This window comes from Tamandua tetradactyla, chromosome 2 (genome assembly GCF_023851605.1).
Source record: "Tamandua tetradactyla isolate mTamTet1 chromosome 2, mTamTet1.pri, whole genome shotgun sequence".
NCBI lineage: Eukaryota > Metazoa > Chordata > Mammalia > Pilosa > Myrmecophagidae > Tamandua > Tamandua tetradactyla.
The window spans coordinates 121,353,552-121,368,180 of NC_135328.1; the positions used below are offsets into that span (position 1 = coordinate 121,353,552).

The 14,629-nt window shown below is 38.5% G+C and overlaps 1 protein-coding gene across 44 annotated transcripts in view; it reads left to right on the forward strand.

Annotated features, from left to right (window-relative positions):
- Positions 1–14,629, forward strand: part of AOPEP (aminopeptidase O (putative)) — a 489,538-nt gene that overhangs the window by 41,341 nt on the left and 433,568 nt on the right. For all 44 annotated transcript variants that reach the window (XR_013170613.1, XR_013170612.1, XR_013170616.1 and 41 more), the window contains exon 3: positions 1,171–2,100. Coding sequence is in view for 15 of the 44 variants with exons in the window: in XM_077148679.1 (XP_077004794.1) it covers positions 1,304–2,100 (797 nt within the window). In the remaining 29 variants the exon portion in view is untranslated. The remainder of the gene's footprint in view (positions 1–1,170; positions 2,101–14,629) is intronic.

The following is a 14,629-nucleotide window of genomic DNA, read 5'->3' on the forward strand; positions in this document are numbered from 1 at the left end:
AGAAGCAGATAAAGTTGGAAGGGAAGTGAGTAGTTGTTAACCAGAATCAAAAGGGAGGGTGCCGTTTTACTTGAAAAGCTAAGCAAGTAATGTTGTGTAGATGATAAAAAATACCTCCTGATATTTAGAAACAAAATTATTTTAAATATTATACTCTTTCAGAGTTTTTTTCTTTTCTCCTGCTGTTTCTTTTTCATTTTTGTAAAAAGAATTAAAAAAAAAAAAAGAAGAAAAGAAAAAAAACCAGCATATGCTAAAAGAAATTCAGTACACAACAGGGATTGAAATAATTTCAAATAATTTTTCTTTTAACTGAATTGCTATTATAAAATAAGAATACATTTTGATTTAGAACTTTTATGAAGAACTTGTGCATTTTATTGCAACATCTGTTTCTACATTTTAATCTCTCTCTTCCCTTTTATAGGTATTTGCATACTTTTATTTTTTCAAATGAGAAGACCTTTTGTTTGCCACAAGAAAGTTATTATCCAGAATGTTAATGGGCTTTCAGCTATTAAGATGTAATGATATACCTTGAGTATTTAACTATAAATTTGAAAAATCTCCATGAACAATCTCAAAGGAATACTTAGAATGCACTCCTGGTAAATTGGCTCATTTTCCTGTAATTTACTGGAAGTGCTGATATGAGAGCAGCCCTAATGTGAAAAGTACATTAATCCCTGGAGTTACATTGTATGTATTAAATTATTACTCTCAAAGAATAAAACGTATGAGGCCATTTAGCCTTCATTCACACTTGTTCCTTAGAATCACAGTAGAGAAACAATCACTTATCTTTTGATGCACAAAATTAGAAATGATAAATTTAATATCTTTTAAAGCAAGAGGCAGAGCGATACTCAGTTGCGCTTTTGCATAACAATTGCTCTTTTCCAAAACAAGGCCAGTTCTAGTTAGGAGCACCATTCTTCTGGCTTTGTGGAGACCCATTTCACTCTGTTGGTAACTGAAATATTTTTAGAAAACCATTATACAGCTTTCTTTGATGTCAGTTAAAAACACTAGTCTGCCTCCTAGCTATAAGCAGCTAACACACTGGGGGAATTATTTAAAGATGGTAGTCAACTTGCAGGAGTAGCAGTTGCAGGAGCACTTGACGTCTTATTTGGAATTTTGTCTAATTGTATTTTTCTTCTTTGCCAGGACATGTGAAAGTTGTGGAACTATAATTTGTGACATCGGGTGGTGTCGTTTTTTTGCTGTTGTTAAGCAGATATTTATGATTCCAGAAGATTAAGGCAGAGTTTAACAAAGCTCTTGAACCACCAGCTACCCCATGGACGTAAAGCTGGACCCGTCCCAAGATGACCTGCCTCTCCTGGCCAACACCAGCCACATACTTGTGAAGCACTATGTACTGGATGTAGACGTGAATTTCGAGAGTCAAGACATTGAGGGCACCATAGTGCTTTTCTTTGAGTCTGGAAACAGATTCAAGGAACGGAGCAGATCCACTGAGGAATCCTGCCAGTTGGAGTCACGCGGAGCCTGCAAATTTAGAACGCCTGGACCCTGCCATATTCCCATGACAAACGCAAGGACCTTCTCATCTCAAATGGGATATAATGATTTTGCCATCTGTGGTAAAGGTGAAAAAGATACTTCTGATAAAGATGGTAACCATGACAACCGGGAACAGGCTTCTGGGATTTCTGGTTCAAAGTACTGCCGTGACACAGGGAATCATGGGAATGAGGATTTTTGGCTGGTGTTGGACTGCTGTGATCTATCGGTGTTAAAGGTCGAGGAGGTGGATGTTGCTGCTGTGCCAGGTATTGAAACATTCACAAGGTCTCCCAAGCCAACAGTTGTTTCTGAGGAGCTCAGGAATCAGATTGTACATGAACTTGTGACTCTGCCTGCAGATCGTTGGAGGGAGCAGTTAGACTATTATGCTCTCTGCAGCCAGGCTCCTGGCTGTGGGGAGCTCCTGTTTGCCACTGACACTTGGAGCCTTCAGATCAGGAAGACAGGGGCTCAGACAGCTGCTGACTTTCCTCACGCCGTAAGGATCTGGTACAAAACCACACCCAAGGGGAAATCAGTTATTTGGACCTCAGACCAGAGTGGCAGGTAGGTTACTTGAGCACGCTGCACCTGTGCCTGTTAACCTCACACACTGCAAGATGAACCTTTGTAGGGATGCCCTCGGACCGGGGACCAGCTCTGCAAAGATGTTCCTGCTTTATCCTGTGGCATTACCCATCTAGCCTCAAATTCTTAGACCCACGGAGAAGCAGGCATATCCCCAGGCTAGGCATGTTGAACTCTAATAGGATTACCTCCTTCGAGTCAGGATGAAAAGATTACTTTGTTAAGCCCTCATATTTCTGAGTTAGGAGATTGAAAGGCGAATCTAATGATTAAATCCCTAGCCTAGGTCTCCACTGAGAACTCTGTTAGAGTTTTCCAGGTTTACAGATGGGCTTACTATGTGTCTCTCAGCAAGTGCTTTCCCAAAGTTCCCATCTATTCCTAGAGAGAGTACACTGCTGTGGAATTGGGTTGGTGTGAAGCCTGGCAAAGTGCATCTAAAGAACTTTTAGGAAAAGCACTTTTATAAATTTCTTACTGTACCTGTCTCTTGACAGCTGTTGCCTCCCTGGACGTTTTTAGTTGCCATATAACATGCACCCCAGAGCTCTTGAAAAATCTATTTCGAAGAAAGGTAACAGCCAGTCCTGCTGAGATTACACGCTTGCTTCTTTAGCTGTGATTCTTGGGATTTGAATCCAGGAAGATCCCTGATTTTTAGTGCTAGGAGAAGGAATTGATGAGGCATCAACTTCCAGGGGATGCATTTAGGCAGCCATTTGTTCTCTGCTTATTGCCCTTCTTCCAACAGTTGTTCAGGTTGTTTTAGATTTTGAGAATTTTAAAACAAACTTTATTGATTTGTCATTATTTTACCTGTTTCTTTGTGCTAATTTATTGCAAATCGATGTGGTAATTATTGCAGAACTTGGATGGGGGAATGTTGATCTCATTTAGCTTGTTTTGAGCACTTTCTTTTATAGCATTAGATTCCCTTAATTGAAACAGTTGTCTCTATCGGTTGCTTACATTACTTCCCCTTACTCCCATTTCTGCCTGCAAATTTTGATCTTTATTTAAAGCATGCCTTGACTTTGAGCTCTCATTACCCCATCCCTTGCCTTCTAATCCTACCTCCTGCTCTGGTCTTCAGCCCTGCTCAACACGAAGTTCCTTTCCTATCTCATTGCTCTTGGAGTCTGAGACAGCTTTTGGGAAATTACAGGGTTAGTCCAAGCTTAAACCAGTACAAAGGCATAGTGATGTATTCATAGAATAGTTTATTGGGTATTCTTTGGAAACTGTGAGGGAAAGAAACAGGTGTTCTTATTGTATCTTAAAAATGTTTTTGAACTTATTGAAGATGGGAGTTTCAATAAGATTTAACAACATACTCTTTCTGAGTATTTAACTAGGAAATTATGGTTTTTATACTACAATATAATATTTCAGTTTTTAAGTAGAATAATGAGGAAGAAGAAACTGTTGACAGTTATTTGGGAGAAATACTCATTGCTTCAAACATGACTTTCTCCTTCGTGCTCACTCCAAAGAAAGAGATTAGACTTGTGAATTGTTACATGTAAAAATTTTGAGTAGGATCAAGTTGTGGATAGATGCTGGTTTCCATAAAGAGCATTTTTGGAATGGGCACACTTTACTTCTGAAAGGTTGCCTTCAGGAATTTACGCTTGGTGTCTCTTGGTATCTTTTCTGATAATTCAGTGAAATGTATGATCAGTCACCACAGGAGTTTAACCTGTATCCTTAGAAGTTTGCAATCATAGATTAGTAAATAAGTGCCATTAATGCAATCTTACAAAGATTAATAAATGTTTTAAAAAGGAATCCTAGAAAGATTTTTGCTTTTTGGGGGTGGAGGGTGAGGGATTTTATTAGTCAAAATAATCTTCTATGAATGGCCACAAAAATCTCTCTAAACTCTCCCAACTGTTTAAGAAGATACCTAAATATATGCTAGTCGCTATTTGAATACTTGAAGGGCTCCAAAATGCCTAAGGATCCCAGGTTGCTAGACAGAAATGATTCCTTAGCTGATATGAGCAAATAGTAATCATTAGGGTCCCAACATTTTCTGACTATGATTGTGTAAAGTGGATAAAGCTTATTCCTCCAGGTATAGTGTTCATATTAATTAAAACTAAAATAGTTGTAACATATTTGCTCTTGAATGTCCATAATGCCATCAGCTTATATGTAAATTCTTAGTAATGAGTGAGGAACTTTTTTTTTGCAGCTTTATTCAGTGTTTTAACATAATTACATTACAATTAGGTAGTATTGTGCTGTCCATTTTTTTTTTTTTAGAAATCATACCATTCTACATATGCAATCAGTAATTCTTAACATCATCACATAGATGCATGATCATCATTTCTTAGTACATTTGCATCGGTTTAGAAGAACTAGCAATACAACCGAAAAAGATATAGAATGTTAATATAGAGAAAAAGAATAAAAGTAATAATAGTAAGAACAAAACAAAACAAAACAAAACAAAACAAAAACCTATAGCTCGGATGCAGCTTCATTCAGTGTTTTAACATAATTACTTTACAATGAGGTATTATTGTGCTGTCCATTTTTGAGTTTTTGTATCTAGTCCTATTGCACAGTCTGTATCCCATCAGCTCCAATTACCCATTATCTTACCCTGTTTCTAACTCCTGCTGAACTCTGTTACCAATGACATATTCCAAGTTTATTCTTGAGTGTCGATTCACATCATTGGGACCATACAGTATTTCTCTTTTAGTTTTTGGCTAGACTCACTCAGCATAATGTTCTCTAGGTCCATCCATGTTATTACATGCTTCATAAGTTTATCCTGCCTTAAAGCTGCATAATATTCCATCGTATGTATATACCACAGTTTGTTTAGCCACTCGTCTGTTGATGGACATTTTGGCTGTTTCCATCTCTTTGCAATTGTAAATAACGCTGCTATAAACATTGGTGTGCAAATGTCCGTTTGAGTTTTTGCCCTTAATTCCTTTGAGTAGATTCCCAGCAATGGTATTGCTGGGTCGTATGGCAATTCTATATGCAGCTTTTTGAGGAACCGCCAAACTGCCTTCCACAGTGGTTGCACCATTTGACATTCCCACCAACAGTGGATAAGTGAGCCTCTTTCTCCGCATCCTCTCCAGCACTTGTCATTTTCTGTTTTGTTGATAATGGCCATTCTGGTGGGTGTGAGATGATATCTCATTGTGGTTTTGATTTGCATTTCTCTAATGGCCAGGGACATTGAGCATCTCTTCATGTGCCTTTTGGCCATTTGTATTTCCTCCTCTGAGAGGTGTCTATTCAAGTCTTTTTCCCATTTTGTAATTGGGTTGGCTGTCTTTTTGTTGTTGAGTTGAACAATCTCTTTATAAATTCTGGATACTAGACCTTTATCTGATATGTCGTTTCCAAATATTGTCTCCCATTGTGTAGGCTGTCTTTCTACTTTCTTGATGAAGTTCTTTGATGCACAAAAGTGTTTAATTTTGAGGAGTTCCCATTTATTTATTTCCTTCTTCAGTGCTCTTGCTTTAGGTTTAAGGTCCATAAAACTGCCTCCAATTGTAAGATTCATAAGATATCTCCCTACATTTTCCTCTAACTGTTTTATGGTCTTAGACCTAATGTTTAGATCTTTGATCCATTTTGAGTTAACTTTTGTGTAGGGTGTGAGATATGGGTCTTCTTTCATTCTTTTGCATATGGATATCCAGTTCTCTAGGCATCATTTATTGAAGAGACTGTTCTGTCCCAGGTGAGTTGGCTTGACTGCCTTATCAAAGATCAAATGTCCATAGATGAGAGGGTCTATATCTGAGCACTCTATTCGATTCCATTGGTCGATATATCTATCTTTATGCCAATACCATGCTGTTTTGACCACTGTGGCTTCATAATATGCCTTAAAGTCCGGCATCGCTAGACCTCCAGCTTCGTTTTTTTTCCTCAAGATGTTTTTAGCAATTCGGGGCACCCTGCCCTTCCAGATAAATTTGCTTATTGGTTTTTCTATTTCTGAAAAATCAGTTGTTGGGATTTTGATTGGTATTGCATTGAATCTGTGAATCAATTTAGGTAGGATTGACATCTTAACTATATTTAGTCTTCCAATCCATGAACACGGTATGCCCTTGCATCTATTTAGGTCTTCTGTGATTTCTTTTAGCAGTTTTTTGTAGTTTTCTTTATATAGGTTTTTTGTCTCTTTAGTTAAATTTATTGCTAGGTATTTTATTCTTTTAGTTGCAATTGTAAATGGGATTCGTTTCTTGATTTCCCCCTCAGCTTGTTCATTACTAGTGTATAGAAATGCTACAGATTTTTGAATGTTGATCTTGTAACCTGCTACTTTGCTGTACTCATTTATTAGCTCTAGTAGTTTTGTTGTGGATTTTTCCGGGTTTTCGACGTATAGTATCATATCGTCTGCAAACAGTGATAGTTTTACTTCTTCCTTTCCAATTTTGATGCCTTGTATTTCTTTTTCTTGTCTAATTGCTCTGGCTAGAACCTCCAACACAATGTTGAATAATAGTGGTGATAGTGGACATCCTTGTCTTGTTCCTGATCTTAGGGGGAAAGTTTTCAATTTTTCCCCATTGAGGATGATATTAGCTGTGGGTTTTTCATATATTCCCTCTATCATTTTAAGGAAGTTCCCTTGTATTCCTATCTTTTGAAGTGTTTTCAGCAGGAAAGGATGTTGAATCTTGTCAAATGCCTTCTCTGCATCAATTGAGATGATCATGTGATTTTTCTGCTTTGATTTGTTGATATGGTGTATTACATTAATTGATTTTCTTATGTTGAACCATCCTTGCATACCTGGGATGAATCCTACTTGGTCATGATGTATAATTCTTTTAATGTGTTGTTGGATACGATTTGCTAGAATTTTATTGAGGATTTTTGCATCTATATTCATTAGAGAGATTGGCCTGTAGTTTTCTTTTTTTGTAATATCTTTGCCTGGTTTTGGTATGAGGGTGATGTTGGCTTCATAGAATGAATTAGGTAGTTTTCCCTCTGCTTCGATTTTTTTGAAGAGTTTGAGGAGAGTTGGTACTAATTCTTTCTGGAATGTTTGATAGAATTCTGATGTGAAGCTATCTGGTCCTGGACTTTTCTTTTTAGGAAGCTTTTAAATGACTGGTTCGATTTCTTTACTTGTGATTGGTTTGTTGAGGTCATCTGTTTCTTCTTGAGTCAAAGTTGGTTGTTCATGTCTTTCCAGGAACCCGTCCATTTCCTCTAAATTGTTGTATTTATTAGCGTAAAGTTGTTCATAGTATCCTGTTATTACCTCCTTTATTTCTGTGAGGTCAGTAGTTATGTCTCCTCTTCCATTTCTGATCTTATTTATTTGCATCCTCTCTCTTCTTCTTTTTGTCAGTCTTGCTAAGGGCCCATCAATCTTATTGATTTTCTCATAGAACCAACTTCTGGCCTTATTGATTTTCTCTATTGTTTTCATGTTTTCAATTTCATTTATTTCTGCTCTAATCTTTGTTATTTCTTTCCTTTTGCTTGCTTTGGGATTAGTTTGCTGTTCTTTCTCCAGTTCTTCCAAATGGATAGTTAATTCCTGAATTTTTGCCTTTTCTTCTTTTCTGATATAGGCATTTAGGGCAATAAATTTCCCTCTTAGCACTGCCTTTGCTGCGTCCCATAAGTTTTGATATGTTGTGTTTTCATTTTCATTTGCCTCGAGGTATTTGCTAATTTCTCTAGCAATTTCTTCTTTGACCCATTCGTTGCTTAGGAGTGTGTTGTTGAGTCTCCACGTATTTGTGAATTTTCTGGTACTCCGCCTATTATTGATTTCCAACTTCATTCCTTTATGATCCGAGAAAGTGTTGTGTATGATTTCAATCTTTTTAAATTTGTTAAGACTTGCTTTGTGACCCAGCATATGGTCTATCTTTGAGAATGATCCATGAGCACTTGAGAAAAAGGTGTATCCTGCTGTTGTGGGATGTAATGTCCTATAAATGTCTGTTAAGTCTAGCTCATTTATAGTAATATTCAGATTCTCTATTTCTTTATTGATCCTCTGTCTAGATGTTCTGTCCATTGATGAGAGTAGTGAATTGAAGTCTCCAACTATTATGGTATATGAGTCTATTTCCCTTTTCAGTGTTTGCAGTGTATTCCTCACGTATTTTGAGGCGTTCTGGTTCGGTGCGTAAATATTTATGATTGTTATGTCTTCTTGTTTAATTGTTCCTTTTATTAGTATATAGTGTTCTTCTTTGTCTCTTTTAACTGTTTTACATTTGAAGTCTAATTTGTTGGATATTAGTATAGCCACTCCTGCTCTTTTCTGGTTGTTATTTGCATGAAATATCTTTTCCCAACCTTTCACTTTCAACCTATGTTTATCTTTGGGTCTAAGATGTGTTTCCTGTAGACAGCATATAGAAGGATCCTGTTTTTTAATCCATTCTGCCAATCTATGTCTTTTGATTGGGGAATTCAGTCCGTTGACATTTAGTGTTATTACTGTTTGGATAATATTTTCCTCTACCATTTTACCTTTTGTATTATATATATCATATCTGATTTTCCTTCTTTCTACACTCTTCTCCATACCTCTCTCTTCTGTCTTTTTGTATCTGACTCTAGTGCTCCCTTTAGTATTTCTTGCAGAGCTGGTCTCTTGGTCACAAATTCTCTCAGTGACTTTTTGTCTGAGAATGTTTTAATTTCTCCCTCATTTTTGAAGGATAATTTTGCTGGATATAGGAGACTTGGTTGGCAGTTTTTCTCTTTTAGTAATTTAAATATATCATCCCACTGTCTTCTAGCTTCCATGGTTTCTGCTGAGAAATCTACACATAGTCTTATTGGGTTTCCCTTGTATGTGATGGATTGTTTTTCTCTTGCTGCTTTCAAGATCCTCTCTTTCTCTTTGACCTCTGACATTCTGACTAGTAAGTGTCTTGGAGAACGCCTATTTGGGTCTAATCTCTTTGGGGTGCGCTGCACTTCTTGGATCTGTAATTTTAGGTCTTTCGTAAGAGTTGGGAAATTTTCAGTGATAATTTCTTCCATTATTTTTTCTCCTCCTTTTCCCTTCTCTTCTCCTTCTGGGACACCCACAACACGTATATTTGTGCGGTTCATATTGTCCTTGAGTTCCCTGATACCCTGTTCAAATTTTTCCATTCTTTTCCTGATAGTTTCTGTTTCTTTTTGGAATTCAGATGTTCCATCCTCCAAATCACTAATTCTATCTTCTGTCTGTTTAAATCTATCATTGTAGGTATCCATTGTTTTTTCCATCTTTTCTACTTTATCCTTCACTTTCCATACGTTCTGTGATTTGTTTTTTCAGTTTTTCTATTTCTTCTTTATGTTCAGCCCATGTCCTCTTCATGTCCTCCCTCAATTTATCGATTTCATTTTTGAAGAGGTTTTCCATTTCTGTTCGTATATTCAGCATTAGTTGTCTCAGCTGTTGTATCTCATTTGAACTATTGGTTTGTTCCTTTGATTGGGCCATATTCTCAATCTTCTGAGCGTGGACCGTTATCTTCTGCTGCTGGCGTCTGGGCATTTAGTCAGATTTCCCTGGGTGTCGGACCCAACAAGGTTGTAAGATTTTTCTGTGAAATCTCTGGGTTCTGTTTTTCTTATCCTGCCCAGTAGTTGGCGCTCGTGGCACACGTTTGTCTCACGTGTTTGGAATGGATCCCCCCCCGGTCACCGATCTCCGCGTCCTGGGGATTTCGGATCCAATTCTCTCCGTTGGTTCAGGGGCCGCGCGTGGTGGGGGCGTCAGCCGCCGTGGCTTGAGGGGACCCTGTGGCTGGTTGCCGGCTGCAGCGGGCCCGAGGAATTCGCCACCGGACCAGGAAGTCGCCCGCGGGGGAGGGGCGTCGGTCACCGGCCGCCGCAACCTGGGGAATTCCCCACTGGACCAGGAAGCCACCCGTGGGGGATGCCACCGCGGCTTGGATAGCCCTCTGATCCGAGACTCGTAGCCGTGGACTCTAAGCCGCCCGCAAAAGAGGGGCGCCGGCCGCCTCGGCTTGGGAAACTTGCCTCTCCAAGACTCTTAGCCGGCCCGGGAAGGAGGGAGGGAGTAGCTCTGGCCGCCGCAGCTGCCGCTGCTCGGGAAATCGCGCGCCGCTCGGGAATCTCACCGCAGCCGAGTCTCGCAGTCAGAGTAGCCAGTCCAGACTGGGGTACGCTGTGTGTCCATTCCCTGCCGTAGCCCCGGGAGCTGTTCTGCACTGTTTCAGTTCACCTAGTAGTTGCTTTGGAGGAGGAGAAACTAAGACGCACGTACCTTACTAAGCTGCCATCTTGGCCCCCCCCCCCCGAGTGAGGAACTTTTAAGCCCCAATTTACAGGTAGAAAAATTGAGGGGAAGCTCCTTGAAAATCCACGTCCCAAGTGTAAAAGGAAGCTACTTTTCTTACTTTTGATCTTTACCAGGTCCCTCCCTATCATATGTATCTAGATTTCAAATACATTTAAAAAACAAGTAAGCAATACTAGCTTTCAATAAGTTTCTGTTTTTATGTAGCAATTAGACAGAGTGGTTTTTCCCTTCTGAATTCTCATCCTATCACTTGTCAAGAATAAAACTTACATCATTTTCTTTGGTAATAAATAATTATTTAGGTAGTCTGGGGATTCCAGGATGGAATGCAGAATGTGACAGAACTCTCTGACTGTATTATAGATTTATGCAACAACCTCACTAAAGGGGGTGGGGTATAGGAAAAGTCCTGACTTATGTAACTTTAGAAATGACTGGAGTCTTTTTTTTTTATTGTGGCCCAAATCTTTCTCTCTCTCTCTCTCTTTTTTTTTAAAAATTTTTATTAATAAAATCAATCAACATACAACACAAACATTCTTAACATATGAACATTCCACACTTGGTATGCAATCAGTGGCTCACAATATTATCCCATAGTTGTATATTCATCACCACCATGATCATTTCTCAGAACATTTACATCACTCCAGAAAAAGAAATAAAATGAAAAAAGAACAAACTCATACATACCATACCCCTTACCCCTCCCTCTCATTGACCACTAGTATTTCCCTCTACCCAATTTATTTTAACCTTTGTTCCCCTATTATTTATTTATTTTTAATCCATATGTTTTACTCATCTATCCATACCATAGATAAAAGGAGCATCAGACAGAAGGTTTTCACAATCACACAATCACTTGCAAAAGCTTTATCATTATACAATCATCTTCAAGAAACATGGCTACTGGAACACAGCTCTACAGCTTCAGGTACCTCCGTCCAGCCTCTCCAATACACCCTAAACTAAAAAGGCGTTATCCATACCAGGCAGAAGAACAACCTCCAGGATAACCTTTCAACTGTATCTGAAATCTCTCAGCCAGTGACCCTTCATCTTGTCTTATTTCTCTCTTCCCCCCTCAATGACTGGAGTCTTTAATACTGAGGGTACAAAGAACTGTATTGTATACTGTACACTGCCCTGTAACACTGTCCTGTAATAGATAAAGTTGTTTTCCATGAGGGTAAGAATGAACAGTTCTGGTACCACTCAACATATATGCTGGAACTGAGCAATTAAATAAGTAGATGGCAGATGGGGGAGGCCTGGTTTCTCAACTGTTGGAGCAGGAAGTTACAGATAAGGGAGAGGAGGGGGTTAGAATGATTTATATGACAGTGGATTAGAGTCAGAGACATCACTCTGAACTGTTACGTTTAGTTTAACATAGATACAGTTGGATACATACAGTAATAACTACAGATTTGTGTATATCCATGGATTAGTACACACACATGTACACACACACGTATATACACACACATATTTCCTTGCTCTTCCCACTGGGAGGGTCTAGAGCAATGGCACCCATTGTCCACCTGTCGGTTTCTCATACCATTCTCCAGTTAAAGGAGTCAGGGCTCCTGGGGGAAAAGACTGATTCTAGGACTGGGACAGAATATATACAAGATAAGCCTGGAGTACCTTGTAGTGCCAGAAGGTAAAGAAGTACCTCATACAACAACCATTTCTGTAAACCTTTAACTGCTAATTAATACACAGAGACAGCTACCACCACCATGCACGGTAATGGAGGTATGCCAAAGAGCCACAAGAGCTGGCCAAAAGAGCTCCTAATGGCTAAAACTGAGCAACAAAATAAATAAAGTAGCACTGGATTACATGCAAAGCACCAAGTACATACCCATGCATCCATACTGATGTAAAGAAGTGATTGAATAAATACAGGCGGGTTGAGGGGGGAGAATAGACAAATTTGCCCTGCAGAACAATTCTAATTTATATAGACACTTTGCCCTCAAGAAGGAAAAGCCTAACTCCCCACTCCCTAAGTGTGGGCCACACACACTGACTTCTTCCAAAGAGTACAGTACGCGGAAAGGGAGCAAAAGTTACTGTACAGAGGAGAACCCTGACAAACACCACCTCACCTGGGCGATCAAGGTCAACAGCATCAGTGGAACTCATGCTGATAGTATGTGTGTGCCCTTGGTATCATGTGATGAAAATGGCACTTTCTAGCTTCCTTCTCCATTCCCCAGTGCAATCATGAGGAAAACATCAGATGAATCCCAATTGCAAGATACCCTGCAAAATTCCTGGCCAGTATTCCTCAAAATCATCAAGGTCATCGAAAACAAGGAAATTGCGAAAAGGTATCACAACCAAGAGGAGCCTGAGGAGGCATGACGACTAAATGTAACATGGTATCCTGGATGGGATGCTGGAACTGAAAAGCGACATTAGGGGAAAACTAAGGAAATCTAAATAAAGTCTGGATTTTAGTTAGTAACAGTGTCTCATTATTGCATATTGGTTCATTAATTGTGACAAATGTAACATGCTAATGTGAGATGTTAATATTAAGGGAGACTGGGTGTGAGGCATATGGGGAACTCTATTATCTTTGCAATCAAAAAATAAATAAATAAATCTAAAGCAATTCTGAAATTTGAATTTTACTAAGAAAATGCAATTCAAACTTGGGTAGAAGTCACTTTTATATCCTGAAATTTCCCTTTCATAAGAGTTGCCCTCACACTTTCTACCAAGTGGCAATATTCTCTGGAGGAGAATTGAAAATACATTTGAAGCAGTTAAATAGTTTTTCTTCCAAATAATTGTCAATGCTTTCTTCTTCCCCATTCTAATTCTAAAGTGAAATATCTGGGAGTATAAAAACTATACTTTTCTACCTTAGTTTAGCCATCGAGGAGCTGTGCCAGCTTGTGAACACAAATGTGGTTTCTTCCCTCCATCATCCTGATATAGATGAAATTTAAAATTGACAGAATAAGCACATATAACCATCTGAATGTATATATAGCATACTTCTTGGAAAGATGTTCACTTTTGCACGGCATATGTTAATATGTGTACCCCTTAGAAATGTATTGATGAGAACAAGTACAGGATCAAGAATGTGTAAAGAAAGGTGTTCTTGCTAAGCTAGAAAGGAAGAGGACTTACATCCTTTTTCTTTTTCTTTAATGTAATTTCATCGAGATATATTCGTACACTATACAGTCCATCCAAAGTACACAATCAATGGCTTACAGTATTATCACCTCTCATAGGTTTACATTCAGCATCACAATCAATTTTGGAACACTTTCATTACTTCAAGAATAAAAAAAACAGACGAGAAAACCCAAAAACATCCTGTATCCCTTATCCCCCACTCTCACTGATACCTAGCATTGGTGCAGTACATTCATTACTGTTGATGAAAGAATATTAAGATATTACTGTTAACTATAATCCATAGTTTGCAGTAAGTGCATTTTTCCCCCGTATACCACTCTATTATTAACTTCTTGTAATAATTTCATGCATTTATTTTAGTTCATGGAGAAGGTTTTTTGTATTTGTACTGTTAATCACAGTCATCATCCACTACAGCAGTTATTGAGTTATACAGTCCTATGTTTTAGCCTCGGGCTTTCCTTCTGTTGACATACATGACTAAACGTCCCCTGTCAGCCACACTCACACACAATTCACCACTGTTAATTATACTCACAATAATGTGCTACCATCACCTCTATCCATTTCCACTCATTTTCATTCAACCTAGTTAAAAATTCTGTACATCATAAGCAACCACTCCCCATTCTCTAGCTGCATTTTATTTCCTGGTAAACCATACTCTAGATTCTACGTCTGTGAGCTTACATAGCATAATTATTAGTGAGATCATACAATATTAGTGAGATCATACAATATTTGTCCTTTTGTGTCTGACTTATTTGACTTAGCATAATGTCCTCAGTGTTCATCCATGTTGTCACCTGCTTTAGGACTTCATCCTTTCTCACTGTTGAATAATATTTCATTGTATGAATATATCACATTTTGTTTGTCCACTCCTCAGTTGATGGACACTTGGATTGTTTCCATCAATTGTGAATAAGGCTGCTATGGACACTGGCATGCAAATGTCTGTTCGTGGTTTCTGCTTTCAGTTCTTTTGGGTATATATCTACTGGCAGGATTGCTGGATCTTAGAGCAAATCTGTG